A 14021-nucleotide genomic window follows, 5' to 3' on the forward strand; every position below is an offset into this window, starting at 1 on the left:
CGCTGATAATTGCCAATTATAAGCAATTATTGACACTAATTGGCATTAATTATAATTTACAGGCACAACTGTCTAAGCATATACTGTAATGTGATGAGCGTAAATTCTAAGTCACATAGTTGAAAAGGGGGCGTGGCCATGGGTATGGAATGGGCAGGTCATGGGCATTTTAAAATCTACGTGCATGTTATAGATACACCTGGTCGGCACTCAATTTAGACATCAGTTTTTACACAAAGTTTTACTTGGTGGAACTGCCCGCGACTAATTTAGTCGTGTAGATGGGCGCTTGGCGTATTCTATAAACTGTGTGGAAATTTAAGTGTATTCTATAAAGTACAACTAAATTTAGGTGTACTTTATAGAATATGCCTAGGCGTATTTTTTTGCGCCGATTTTGTAGGTGTGATATATAGAATCTAGCCTAAAATGGGACCTGTACTAACATAGCATGAGTTAGTGGTAAAGTAACACATCTTAATGGTAGCTCATGTGGATAACTGTGCCCCTAAATTTGAATTTCCAGCCCCGAGAAACATTTAAATTCTATCGGGATATAACTCACTGATGGGTTAAATTTAACCGGCTAGATCTGGGAACAGTAAGAAGAATGCTGATTCCCAGAGCTATTTGGTTAAATATAGCAGCTTAAGTACAGCCGAAAAGATACCTATCCCAAACTTATCCAGATAAATTAATCCGATTAGCTGTATCTAGCTGTTTTCCAAACAGCAGACTTAATTATCATTTTGAAACATTTGGTTATCTAGCAGCTGAGTAGGCCTTCTATGAAAATAAGTGTGCTTCTCTCCTGAGCACATAAACTACTTGCTATATATTCTGCAATACTTCAGGAATACTCAGAAAGTACCACAGGCATCATATATAAATGTATCAGAAATGTTTCTAATTATTGGAGGCAGCTTCCACCTCGTAAGTCCTCCAGTCCGGAAGCAACCATAATAAAAGAAGTGCACACTGGAATTTAACTGGTTTACACAAGGGGGTACTTCTATAGAAGCTATCTAGATTTAGGTAGCAAGAATGCGTGTAATATCGGTATTCAAGAGATGTATGTGTGCCTTTGACACAAATGTGTAAATGACCATTTCAAGATATGTGCCATTCTGTAAGTATGTGCCAGTATTCAATAGTCACTTTGTAGGTGGGGGTTCACTTGAGTGCGGTGTGGACGGAATTCACAGCATGTTAAAATACTGTAATGTACGCACGTTCTTTAACAATCTAGGTATGAGAATCTACACCAACTCTATGGCTGGTGTAAGTGATCACACCTAAAATATAGGCACTTTTTTTTGTCTGTTACGCTAGTATTCTATGAAGAAAAGTTGAGGCCTACTGTTCTTTATAGAACAGGCTCCAATAGGTGCTTTTATTGTGGCAAAATAGCTTACAGCAAACACAAGAGAGTGAGTCAGGGAAACAAATCAAGTAGTGGAAAAAAAGCACAAAGGACCTTCAAAAGACTGGGTTGATGTAGAAATGAGGCTTTTTTTAAAAGACCCGATATGGTTTGTGTTTTGGCAAAAGGCCTGCATCAGGGGTCTGGCAGATGTCCCCTTCAGGCAGGCCCTGTCAGTCCCTGAATGATTGGTTGCCTGTGTCTCCACCCAAAGAAATGTCCTTTCTCTCAAAACTTCTGAGGACGTTTCTCTAGGTCGAGGAACAGGCACCAATCATTCAGGGACTGACAGGGCATTTATGAAGGGGACATCTGCCAGGTCCCTGACACAAGCCTTTTGCCAAAAAACATGGACCATGTTGGGTCTTTTAATAAAGTCTCATTTCTACAGCAACTCAGTTTTGAAGGTCCTTTGTGCTTTTTTCCACTACTTGGCTAAAAATGGCTGCCCCTTTATAGAATTACACTCCACATGTGTATAACAGTCATCTGTGACAGTTGCTCTTAACTTTTGGCAATCTGTGGTGATCCCATGGACTTACCTGGCACTGTAATGATTCTAGTCACTTTGGTCACCATGGACAGCCAAGAAATAGTCAATACTACACAGATTCAGAGTAATTTCTGACGCTGCCAAATATCACTGCTCTCATGCAACAGAACTATAAGGGAGCAGCTTAAATAAGTTAGGAACTGATATTAAGCAGGACTCATCTGGGTAGGAGTACTTGGGTAGTGCCAGGGCAATCCAGAATCAGAGTGTGTACAGAGCCAGGAGTTACCCAGTTAACAGCAGCCATTTTGATGCTGGAGCCGGCATGAGCAGAAGCAGCTGGACAATGCTCTTGCCTCGAAGACTCTCAGTGACTGGAATTGTAGGCCTGGGGGGCTTACTAGGGGTGGGGGGGGGGCTACCAGCGAGGCCTTGCTCATCATGAAAAAGAGGAAGGAAGAAGGAAGGAAAGAAGGGGTGCTGTTCTTGAGGGAGGGAAGAAGGGGGACAGCTGTTCTTCAGGCAGGGGGAGAGGACGAGAAGAACACAGGCAACTATGGGCTGGTACTCTGAAGTTATGCTGGTGCCAGCTGATATTCAGTGCCAGCACCTGCGTAGCTAAGCAACCAAAGTTTGGACTTTTATGTGGTCACTCATATAACTCCCAACTCATCCCCAACTCCACCCCCTGGTAACACCCCTTTCCTGCCCACTTTTCAAAATTGCCGGTTAGTGCGGATATTCAGTGCCAGTTAAGTGACACTGAATATCAGCAGCCAGGCACCTGAGCACAAGTTGAGCAGGCAGGATTCTCTCCGACCTTCTTTAAATCACTTTGAATATCAGGCCTTATCAATCCTCCCATTTTTCTGAATTATTTCTGCAACCCATCTGAACTGCATTCACTAGGGAAGAAAGAGATCCACGCTCAGGCCATAATATATATTACTACTCGTTCTGATTATTTTATTGTATAATCACAAAAAAATAAAATCCAATTACAAAAAAAAAACCCTGCAGGAGGAAACTACTTCCTTATCCAATTTTTTAAACTCACCTCTCTCATTTCAATTTTAGCTTCACTTTGTACTCCATTGCTTGGACTAGGAATATCGCTGTAGATCACTAGTTTACCAAAGTGACCCCCTTTCATCAGAATCTGTGGCTCAAAGTCTGAAGCACCAGAACCATTTGAGGCATAAAATGCAACAGCATATTTCAGTTTTCCTCCATAGGCCATTAGCTGTACAAATGATAAATTGTAAGACAATAACTTTCTGTAATACCATTTATAAAATGTTTATTTCCCTTTCAACATCAGAACCCCCACAAGACATACATATAAAATCAGAGGCTTGTAGCCACACATAGGTTATGAGGCAATTCAAACAATACTTGTCCTCATTTACATCCCATCTGTAATCCCTAGGTATTATTTCTCCCCATAAAAATGGTAAGAAGATATTTTTAACCTGCACTATGCTGGAATCATTAATATTTAAGAAAGACAAGGCAGAGAATGGTAATATGTTTGGCCAACAATAATTTTCTGAAAGAAGGAAAATTGGCAACTCTGCTAAAACAGTATATACAATTTGAAAGTGCAAGGACTGTCAAAACTCCAGGGTTTCAATGAATACCAAGTTAAGAATTCCAGTATTTTGGACAGCTTAGGACTATCCGGGAAAAAAAAGAGGCCAATTATTACACGCACACAAAAATAAATAAAACAAAAAAAAATAAAGGGTAAGATCACCATTTGTTTTAATGTTCAATAATTGTACAAAAACATTACATTCTATAACTTGACAAAGCCATGTTTTGGTTGACACAGCTTGTAATGCTATCACTCTGAAGTTGGTAAAAGAAATGCCGGCAACTGTCATTCTTTCCAGTGTAGGAAATCCCTTTTAAAACAGAAGCAGTCGACGAGCAATTCTTGTAACTCACTGCAGACAGTGACGGCATTGCAAAGTGTGTGAGCTTTTGTGAGTAGTTTTGATAGTTTAAAACTATAACAAATGTTTTTAAACTTCAACAGATATATTTAAACTTGTCCTTTGGGCCCCTTTTACAAAACCTTGTTGCATTCCAATCCGGCATAAACCCCTGCCCCCAAAGCACACCATTTCTAGCAAATCAGATTTTTTTTCTTTTTTGCACCGGGGTAGTGCGGGAGCCCTTACCGCCTCCTTCCTTTTTCCAGACAGCGGTAAAAGGTGGGCCTCTGTGGGTTTTCCAGGCCTCGGTACATGCAAAACCCAAGTACCGACACCACTGAAGGGCCCCTTTTACCACTGCTTGGTAAAAGGGGCCCTTAAGTTTGTTTGTTTTTTGTTTGTTTGTTTGATTTTTTAATTGAGATGTTTTTCAAATATTTAGTTGTGCATTTTAATGTTCAGGGTTTGGCTTATTCATGTACTTGAAGCAGTACTATATTTATCAGAGGCAAAATATAGAAAGGAGTGTGTTTGAATTAAATTTAGGGGCCTGATATTCAGCTGGCAGCGGTCATCATTTTGCTGATCACCACTGGTGTTAAACCCGGAAATTCAATGCCAGGCCACGTCCGAGTACCAGCATTGAATTTCCAGATTTCCAGAACCAGCAAACACACAGCTGGTTAACTGCGATACTTACCACTTAACCAACTAGGGGGTTACTGCATATAAATAGGACTGACTTTTATGTGGTCCTATTTATGATGTTCACCTGGCTGAATATCAGCACGTAACTAGCTATGTGCCGACTCTGCCCCGAAATGCCCCCAAAATAGCCATTTTTTTGGTTCAGAGCTAAGCATTTTTTTTCAGTGGCACTAACCAGTTAAGTGATGCTGACAGTTAGCAGTGAGCCCTGAACAGATGATTTAGAGGGGCATAATCGAACGTCGCCGGCGATCTATTTTGGCGGCGACGCAACAGCTGGCCGTAACCGTATTATCAAAAAAGATGGCCGGCCATCTTTTTTTCCGATAATACGGTTTAGCCCGGCCAAATGCCAGAGTTCGCCGTGTTTGAGATGGCCGGTTTTGTTTTTCAGCGATAATGGGAAAAAATGCCGGCCATCTCAAACCCAGCGAACTCCAAGGCATTTGGACATGGGAGAAGCCAGCATTTGTAGTGCACTGGTCCCCCTGACATGCCAGGACACCAACCGGGCACCCTAGGGGGCACTTCTAAAAATTAAAAAAAAACATACAAATAGCTCCCAGGTGCATAGCTCCCTTACCTTGGGTGCTGAGCCCCCCAAATCCCCCCCCCCAAAACCCACTCCCCAGAACTCTACACCACTACCATAGTCCTTATGGGTGAAGGGGGGCACCTACATGTGGGTACAGTGGGTTTGGGGGGGGGGGTTGGAGGGCTCAACACTTACCATCACAAGTGTAACAGGTAGGGGGGGGATGGACGTGGGTCTGCCTGCCTGAAGTGCACTGCACCCATTAAAAACTGCTCCAGGGACTTACATACTGCTGTCAGGGAGCTGGGTATGACATTTGAGGCTGGCATACAGGCTGGCAAAAAAGGTTTTCATTTTTATTTTTTTAGTGTGGGATGGGGTTGGTGATCAGTGAGGGAGTATGGGGAGGTCATCTGGTGAGATGGGGCACCTTTTTGAGGCTTGAACGTGAAAATAAAAGGACCAAGTAAACCCGGTAAAATCTGATTAACGACGCTTTTTTTTCCATTATCTGCGAAAGCCGGCCATCTGGTAGCCATCTGGTAGCCACGCCCATGCCCGCCTTCGCTATGCCGCCGACTCGCCCCCTTGAACTTTCGCCTGCTCGGTGATGGGAAAGCGGCAATGGTGTCAAAAAAGCAGCTTTCAATTATACCGATTTCGCCGCTTTTGAGAGATCGCCGGCCATCTCCCGATTTATGTCGGAAGATCACTTTCGAAAATAAGCCTGTTAACCGGCCAGGAGCCACATCTGGCTGGATAAATTGCTTTGAATATCGACCCTTATATGTCTAGTTTTGCTAAAAGGGATATGATCAATTTATACTCTAAAAAGAGGAAGTTCTTCACGGAAGCAGTTTCAGTAAAGATAGTGATTGTTGTACTAATTTGAATACGTTTAATGTGGTTTGTTAGAGTACTTTTTATGTAATTTGCTTTTCTATATTACAGCTTATGGTGCATCTTTGGACAGTTTATGTTGGATGAATTTTTGAAAGGTAGGGGGCTGCTTTTGTGTCTATTTATAAAAATCTCTTAAATATGCAAAAAGGTGGATCAACACAGATTAACTATATAATATTTATTGTTTATAAATCTTATTTGTAACCTATTTTATACAGGTGCGAGGTGAAATATGGTCATGCTGGGCTTTAGAACGTAATATGGGGCATTTTCAATATGATGTCCAAATCTGATTTTTGACAACATCTGAAAACCCAGTGCCAAACATGGTCATTTTCTAACCAGAAAAATGTCTATCTTTTTGGTTCAAAAATCACCCTATGGGGGCTTATTTTCAAAATAGAAAAATGTCTAGAAAGTGGAATAAAGCAGCATTTGGACTTTTATTTTCACCAAAATGTCTAAATCGCTATTTTTGAAACCCATTTTCCAAAACGTTTTTCTATGCAATTCATCTGCAGTGCATCCAAATCTTAAGAGAATGTGTCAGGGGCCTGTTAAGGGCAGGATTTGGGCATTTTTAAGACTTGGATGTTTTTTAGCCATAATGGAACAAATGAAAATGTCCAGGACTAAAATTAAGGCATTTTGAGCTAGACCTGTTATAACAACTAAGCCACATAAACGTCCCCTAAATGACCAGATGACCACTGGAGGAAAAAAGGAATGACCCTACATTACTCCCCCAATGGTCACTGACCCCCTTCCACCTCCCAAAGATATAAAAGAAACATACCAGCCTCTATGACAGGCTCAGATGTTATAGTGGACAGTGAAGTGCACTATGGAGAAGGGGGCTCAGGCCCATAATCCACTCTGTTACACTTGTGATGAAAAGTGTGAGCTCTCCAAAATCCACCAAACACCTACTATACCCACATATAGGTGACACCTGCAGCCATAAGGGCTATTGTGTGTTGTACAGTTGGGTACAGTAGGTGTTTGGTGGGTTTTGGAGGGCTCACTATACAATATAAGGGAGTAATGGTGAGAAATGCACCTAGAAGCTTTTCTGTGAAGTCCACTGCAGTGCCCCCTAGGGTACCCCCTGCTTTGCTGAAATGTCTGTTTGGCCAATCTACAAAGAATGCTGGCTCCTCCTACATCCCATTGGCTTGATTTTCTGCATATTTCACTTGGACTTTTTTTTTTTTTCAAAATGGACCAAATAGATAAACGTACAGAGCACAAAAACATCTAGCAAATGGCCATTAAAAAAAAAAAAGATAGATGTTTTGCTCTTTAGAAAATGGCTATATTTGCTATTCAGATTCTAGACATTTTGAGCAAAACGTCCAAAGATGGACTTAGACGTCATATTGAAAATGACCGTCCACATTAGACACTTTTGTACTCAGTGCATGTTTCTTTAAGGGTCATTTTCAAATAAAAAACTTTCAAGAGAAAAAAACACACAAAAACAAGCCACTGGGATGTCTGGGGGCCGGCAGTCTCACTAGACTGGCTACATGGATATCCCAGTAGAGCAGTGGAGCAGCCTAGGGGGCACTGCAGTGAACTTAACATAAAAAGTCCCAGGTACACATCACATCATAACTCACTTATATTGTATTGTGAGCCCTCCAGCAATAGCAAAAAATGTACTGTACCCAACTATATACCACTACAATAGTCCTTATACCTGCAGGCATTACCGATATGTGGGTTCAGTAGGTATTTTGTGGGTTTTGGGGCACTCACAGTTTCCACCACAAATGTACCATTTAGAGTGGGATATGGGCCTGGGTTTCCTTCCCTACAGTCCACTGCACAAACCACTAGGCTACTCTAGGGACCTGCTTCCTGCTTTAAGAGGAATGGCCATTATATCTGCAGCTGTCATACAGACTGGTAAGTAGTATGTACTGTCACGTTCATCTCTTAGGGGGGTAGGAGGGGGTCAGTGACCACTGAGGCATTAAGGTGGGTCATGCCTTTATGTCTCCATTGGTCAGTTTGGGTACCTTTTTGTCATTTAAGGCCCCTTTTACTAAGCCACATAGGCGCCTGCACACGCCACAATGGACTTACTGCCCGACTACCGCATACCTCTTGCAGTAATTTCATTTTTGGTGCATGTCCGATACGCGCATCTGAAAAATATTTTTTATTTTCTGGCGCACATAGCGGACGAGCACAGGTCCTTACCACCGAAATTATTTACCACCAGGTCTATGGCTGGCGGTAAGGTCTCAGACCCAAAATGGACGTGCAGCAATTTTGATTTTGCCGCACGTCCATTTTTGTGAAAAAAGAGGCCTTTTTTACAGGTGCACTGAAAAATGATTATGTGCGCACCCAAAACCGCACCTACAGTACCGCAGGCCATTTTTTAATGCACCTTTGTAAAAGGACCCCTTAGTTGTTATTGAAACAGGTCTAGCTAAAAAAGTTCAATTTTTTTGCCCTGGATGTTTTTAGAAAGTTTCAGTATTGCAGAAAAATGTCCAATTCATAAGCCCGCCCTAGTCCTGTTCAAAATACACCCCCTGAGATTCAGACGACCTGCATAGAAAAACGTCTTAAAAATCAGTTTCAAAAATAGCGATTTAGGTGTTTTTGCAAAACAAAAACGTCCATCTGCCGCTTTTTGGACTTTTTTGGATGTTTTTCTGTTTCGAAAATGAGTCCCAATGTGTTCATACTTATGCAATTATTAAAAATGTTTTTGGCCCCTCCGAAGGGACACCACCTTGTAGTGGTGGAGGGGCTTCCGTGTTTCAATGACTCAGAGCAATGCTGAAGGGTTACCCATATCAGACAGGCCTCTGAGGAGAAACCAGACAAAGAGTGTCCCAAACCAGGGAGAGTGGAAAGATGGTGACCTGAAGCTCGTACGCTCAATGGCCCAGCTGTCCTCTGAAGTTCTGTCTTTGTTTACTTGAAATTTCCTCTTTGCATCTGCAGTTACCTTAACTGAGAGGAAGGGGACAATAGGGGGTCAGCCGCCGATGGCCAGCGTTTTGTCCCTTGTGCAGCAAGTGTGGGACCGCTGCGCGACGAGCTGCGCACAGTTGACTGGGTTGATGAGTCCTTTGATTAGCGTCAGCGAAGGAGCGTCGATGCTCTTCAACCTGGAAACAACTTCATCGCTCACAAATCATTTAACCACCATGTCCAAAGGAGTGGAGGAATGAGTTAGGAGTATATGCTGAAACGGAAGTCGTTTACAGCTGAACCCGTAAGAGCTATCAGCTTGGAGTTTTTGGCTCCCGTGGAGGTTACACTGAATATCATCTGGAAGGCGCGCCAGGACCTAACGATGGTAGTAAATAATTTTGCTTCATATATAATCTTAGTAGTGAGCCACATGGATAATCTAATCGATTCCTTTGAGAATGAAAAATTGATACAGCAAATGAAGTTCTACAGGAATAGGAAATGGTTAAGATTTTGAAAATGTTAATAGACCAGAAAGATTTGAACAAAATGAATATTATTCCAGATGATTAATATCGAGATTGCTATTTTCCCAGAGTTCCGGGTATGACTCCTAAAGTTTTTTTTTCCTCTGAAATGACTCCTCTTAGTATATTAATTCAAAAGGAGTGAAGCCTGTGAAACTGGGATTACTTTAATCAGTGGGAATTGGATCAGAGATTCAAGTGTTTGTATTGTTAAATAATTTCTAGTTTTAAAAGGGGGAAAAAATGAAATCAGGTGTATTATTTCCACTAATATTGGACAATAAGTATGTTTCCAACGGAATTAATTGACTATACACCATCTTGGGTTTGAAGAAAACAACCAGATGATCAATGTGGAATAATGATTCAGATAAATAACTGGGGATAATCAGGTTAATACCACGTTTTCTTGGTTTACTGTTGTTTAATTAATCTCCTTGTCTTGTTTCACTCTCCCTATTTATTTTGTGGTCTAAGAAAGAGAAAGATTGTATATAATCTATTTATCTAGTTGAGATTGTTTTCTTCTAATATTGTATTAATGTACAGTCATCTCTGTATTACTGTTTGCAAGTGATCCTTGTAAAATGAAAAATTATAAATAGATTATTTTTAAAAAAAGTTTTTGGATTTGTGTTGGTCTTACTTTTTGTTTTTTTTTTGTAAGCATACCTTATTGACATAACCTAAATGGCTGAACCCTGCAACACAATTACCTAAAGCTAGAAATGGACCTACTGCAACCCCTCCTCTCTATGATTCCCAAATGTGTCTGTAAAACATGTATCTTATTCTACCATAATACCACTTTGTATTTGTTCATAACTGGCTTGGCGTACGCCTACGGTATAATGTAAGCCACATTGAGCCTGCAAATAGGTGGGAAAATGTGGGATACAAATTTAACAAATAAAATAAAAATATTCCAGAGCTGTCACAGTCTCCTTGGAAGCCCAAAACAACACTCCTATTGGGAAGCTAGACAACAGACAACACTGACCAATGACAACACTGACCAATGAAGCCTATTCAACAGTATTTCTGGTCATCATACCTCTCATACATCTTCACTACTAAAAGCTATGCGTCAACTACAGTGAGAAGACAATGCTCAAATACCATTATACAGCCAGGGATGTATTCATGGACTGATAACTACTTTGTATATAAGAATCTAACAATATGGCTGAGAAACGGAGGAAAGTAGAGAGCCATCCATGGCAATGATATAAAAATAATGGTCATAAACTGGAAACCTGGGTAAAAGAAAGGAAAACTAAGAACTGGAGAATTACAGTGGATAAACTGTGTATTGAAGACATATGCAGATTACTTTATTAGTATGACAGCTGTACATGTGTTGCCCAAGTAATGCATTTGGGGGTGATTTTAATAAGCCTTCTTTACACATAAAGGAGACAATTCTATAAAGACATTTTCACATGTATATGGTCAAATACACACATAAATGGTCCCTTTGTAGATTTTTAGTCCCACCTAAACCACACCTCCTTAAATCTCTACATGGTGTAGATATCCATGTGTAAATGGCAGCTTTCTGACATCAGTACTTACATGTGTATGTGATGTATACACGTTTGAATGCTGCTATTTACACGTGGATATGTTTATAAATATTTTTGTTTATTTATAAATTAATTTATTTCCCAAGTCACCAAAGTTCATAGTGGGTTACCTTCAATTGACAGGTAAAATTCAATCAACACAAATTAAAAATAGCAACATACAATAAGTCTCACACACACACAACATTGTCATAATGACAACAGGCATATCAGAGATGGACATCAGTAAATGGAATACTTCAAAAAGAACAGTGCACCTATTTGGGTTTTCAAAACTCCTGCAAGCCCTGCATGCTGTGCGGATAATCGTGTGAAGTGTTCCAAAAGAGCAAGGCATGGCAAGAGAATGCCCATACCCATTGTGAGCTGACCCAAAGTGGCTAATTAGTCAAATGGGCTTTCAAAGAATCTACAAGCACTCCACAGCCAAACTGTGTTGAAGCATAAAAATCAGCATAAGACTCTTAATCTGAATATGATGTTCAATTGGCAATCAATCTCACCTCCGTCTCGGAATATCCACCCTGCTCTGACTTCTGAATTTAAAGAGACTCCAATCTCACTCCACCTTGGATTTTCCACCCTAATCTGATTTCTGAATCGGGCCCTTATGTGGGAAGTCAGGAAACCTTGACCCCCCCCCCCCCCCCCATTCCAAACTCCTGCCGGGCCCTCCTTCTCATACCACCATAAATTTACATTTTTTTTCCTATTTCTTAAATCTCTCCTTGCTCCACCTTCTCTATCTCTCTGGTACCCCCTGACGAACCTTATGGAAGCGAAACCTGGATCCAAGTCAGAGTGGATCATTTATTCGATACACTGTATCTATGAACAGATGCTGTCCTCCAATGACGTCCATCAATAGAGCGTTCTTCAGTTGAACTGTTTCACCAATGGATTAATGAGATAAATGTCTTGAGTTTATCCCGTCATCTGTGTATGAATTAAAAAAACACTAGGAAATGAATTACTGATATTTTTGAGGACAGCTGTTGTAAAGTGATAAGGAACTGTGATGAGAGATAGCGGTGACTATTTACCCACTGCGGAGGATATCATGCTGTACATTGGCTGCCCCTCTCCTCTATGGCTTAATGAAACCTTTCATACTATATATGTAACGTTCAATCTACATCTTAAGATATGTTTGTACAGGCCAACTGAGGTAATCTCGAACAGAGGTCAACACGGACCCCCTCGTTAACCTATGTACATTTCAAAGAAAACCTTCCGGTGTTATGCCACCTCTGAAAAATATGCACGTTCATATAGACAAAACTTCTAACCTGAAAGTAGGCCTACTAAATGCAAGATCTTAAGATTATACTGATACACAACCTCATTGCTCACGTGTTACAGAATCACGGCTTTTAAAGTCAATCCTAGTGGTAGTCAGACAATGTTGCCCTAAGGAATATAAATGGTAATGGTAATGCAGATCTTACAAGCAAGGGGGAGTAGTATTTTATAAAAAGACGCTGTCACTCAAAATGCTATGTGCAGAATCATCCGAGTTTGCAGAATTCCTAGTTATAGAATGCACACTCATAGCCTTTTGCTTAGTTTATTTTCCTCCAGGAAAAATAACCACTGACTGATCACCATTCTTAGACTTTCTATCCACATTACCAATTGATCTCCAGAAAGTATGCATTTTAGGCAACTTTGATGTACCAGGTGAATTACCTGTAGATGAGTTGTTCCCACAACAAAGGGCATGGAAGCTAATATTAGAACAATTTCAATTTAGACAAATTGTGAAAGACCCCAACCACACAGCAGGACAATATGTTGGACCTAGTATATATACCATCAACATTATTTCGGTTCATGAGCGTATCACCGGTCGTCCAAGAAATTGCATGGTCTGACCACGGTTTAGTAATGTTTGAATTCTCAATGAAAGACAGAGTGAAAAAAAGAAAAAGAAGTCAACACACTGCAAACAAGGTCCAAATTTGAACTGGCAATCTCAAAGCTTGTCTGGAAGATAAATTATCAGTCGATATAGACTGCATAGTCGATCAATGGACAAACTCTAACAAATGCCTTAGATCAAGTAGCACCAAAAAAAGACGGTAAAAGTGAGGAGCTCAGGAGAGACCTGCTACTGGTTTACACCAGCACTGAAGCTAATAAGGAAAGACCTGCTAAGTCCTGAAGAAAAGAAATCGTGGAGGTAGACACAGTCAAAGTTGGAAAGGTCTTTAAAAAATCTTTACTAAAGTAAGTTAAAATACTGCCCTTGAACAGAGTCTGCCCCTTAATGATATATTGTGATAACTTTAATAGTCCAAGAAAATATTTATGTCTGTTGGCTTTCTGGATATATGTATAACTAATGATAAAGGAACTTTTATGACAGATGTATATAGGAAGCTAACAGACACAGAAATGCCTACCTTCCAGTGATAACATATCAAGGGTCCCTTGTAAAGTGACAGATATTTGCATACACCCCAGGCATTTGAGTAGATCAAACCCAATCCCTTGCTTCAATAAGCTGGAACAGTGGAAAATACTATAATCAGCAATCACTAGCTGATTAAGCAAATCAACAGAGAATTTGAACTCAGTGATGTAAAATACATCTGATTTACTGTGAACAAGTAGATCATGCATTACAGAAGAAAGCATAACAATTAGAAATGGCTCCAAAATATCAACAATTGCATTAGGGGCCAGGGGACTGCAGGTTCAGATTTAAGCACTATTGACAATCTTTCAAACAATTCAGCAATTGGGTTCATAAGGCCATATCACCTATATTCAGCTATAACTGGTATATTCAGTGATCCAAAAGATAAACATTACAGTTTCAGCAACAAGCTACACCAGACATCCTCCAAATAGGGCATAGTCCACACACCAATCCAAGTAAAGTTTGGTCCAGACTTGAAATGGTCCTCAAGATATATGGATAAAGTTTTGGCTATATACAGACTTGACTATATACAGACTAT

The 14021-nt window shown here is 40.4% G+C and overlaps 1 protein-coding gene across 1 annotated transcript in view; it reads right to left on the reverse strand.

The window, feature by feature from the left end:
• Positions 1-14021, reverse strand: part of LAMA1 (laminin subunit alpha 1) — a 357026-nt gene that overhangs the window by 159005 nt on the left and 184000 nt on the right. Inside the window, 1 exon segment of the mRNA XM_030213227.1 lies at positions 2974-3159. Coding sequence (XP_030069087.1) covers positions 2974-3159 — 186 coding nt within the window.

Source organism: Microcaecilia unicolor, chromosome 1 (genome assembly GCF_901765095.1).
Source record: "Microcaecilia unicolor chromosome 1, aMicUni1.1, whole genome shotgun sequence".
Taxonomy (NCBI): Eukaryota; Metazoa; Chordata; class Amphibia; order Gymnophiona; family Siphonopidae; genus Microcaecilia; species Microcaecilia unicolor.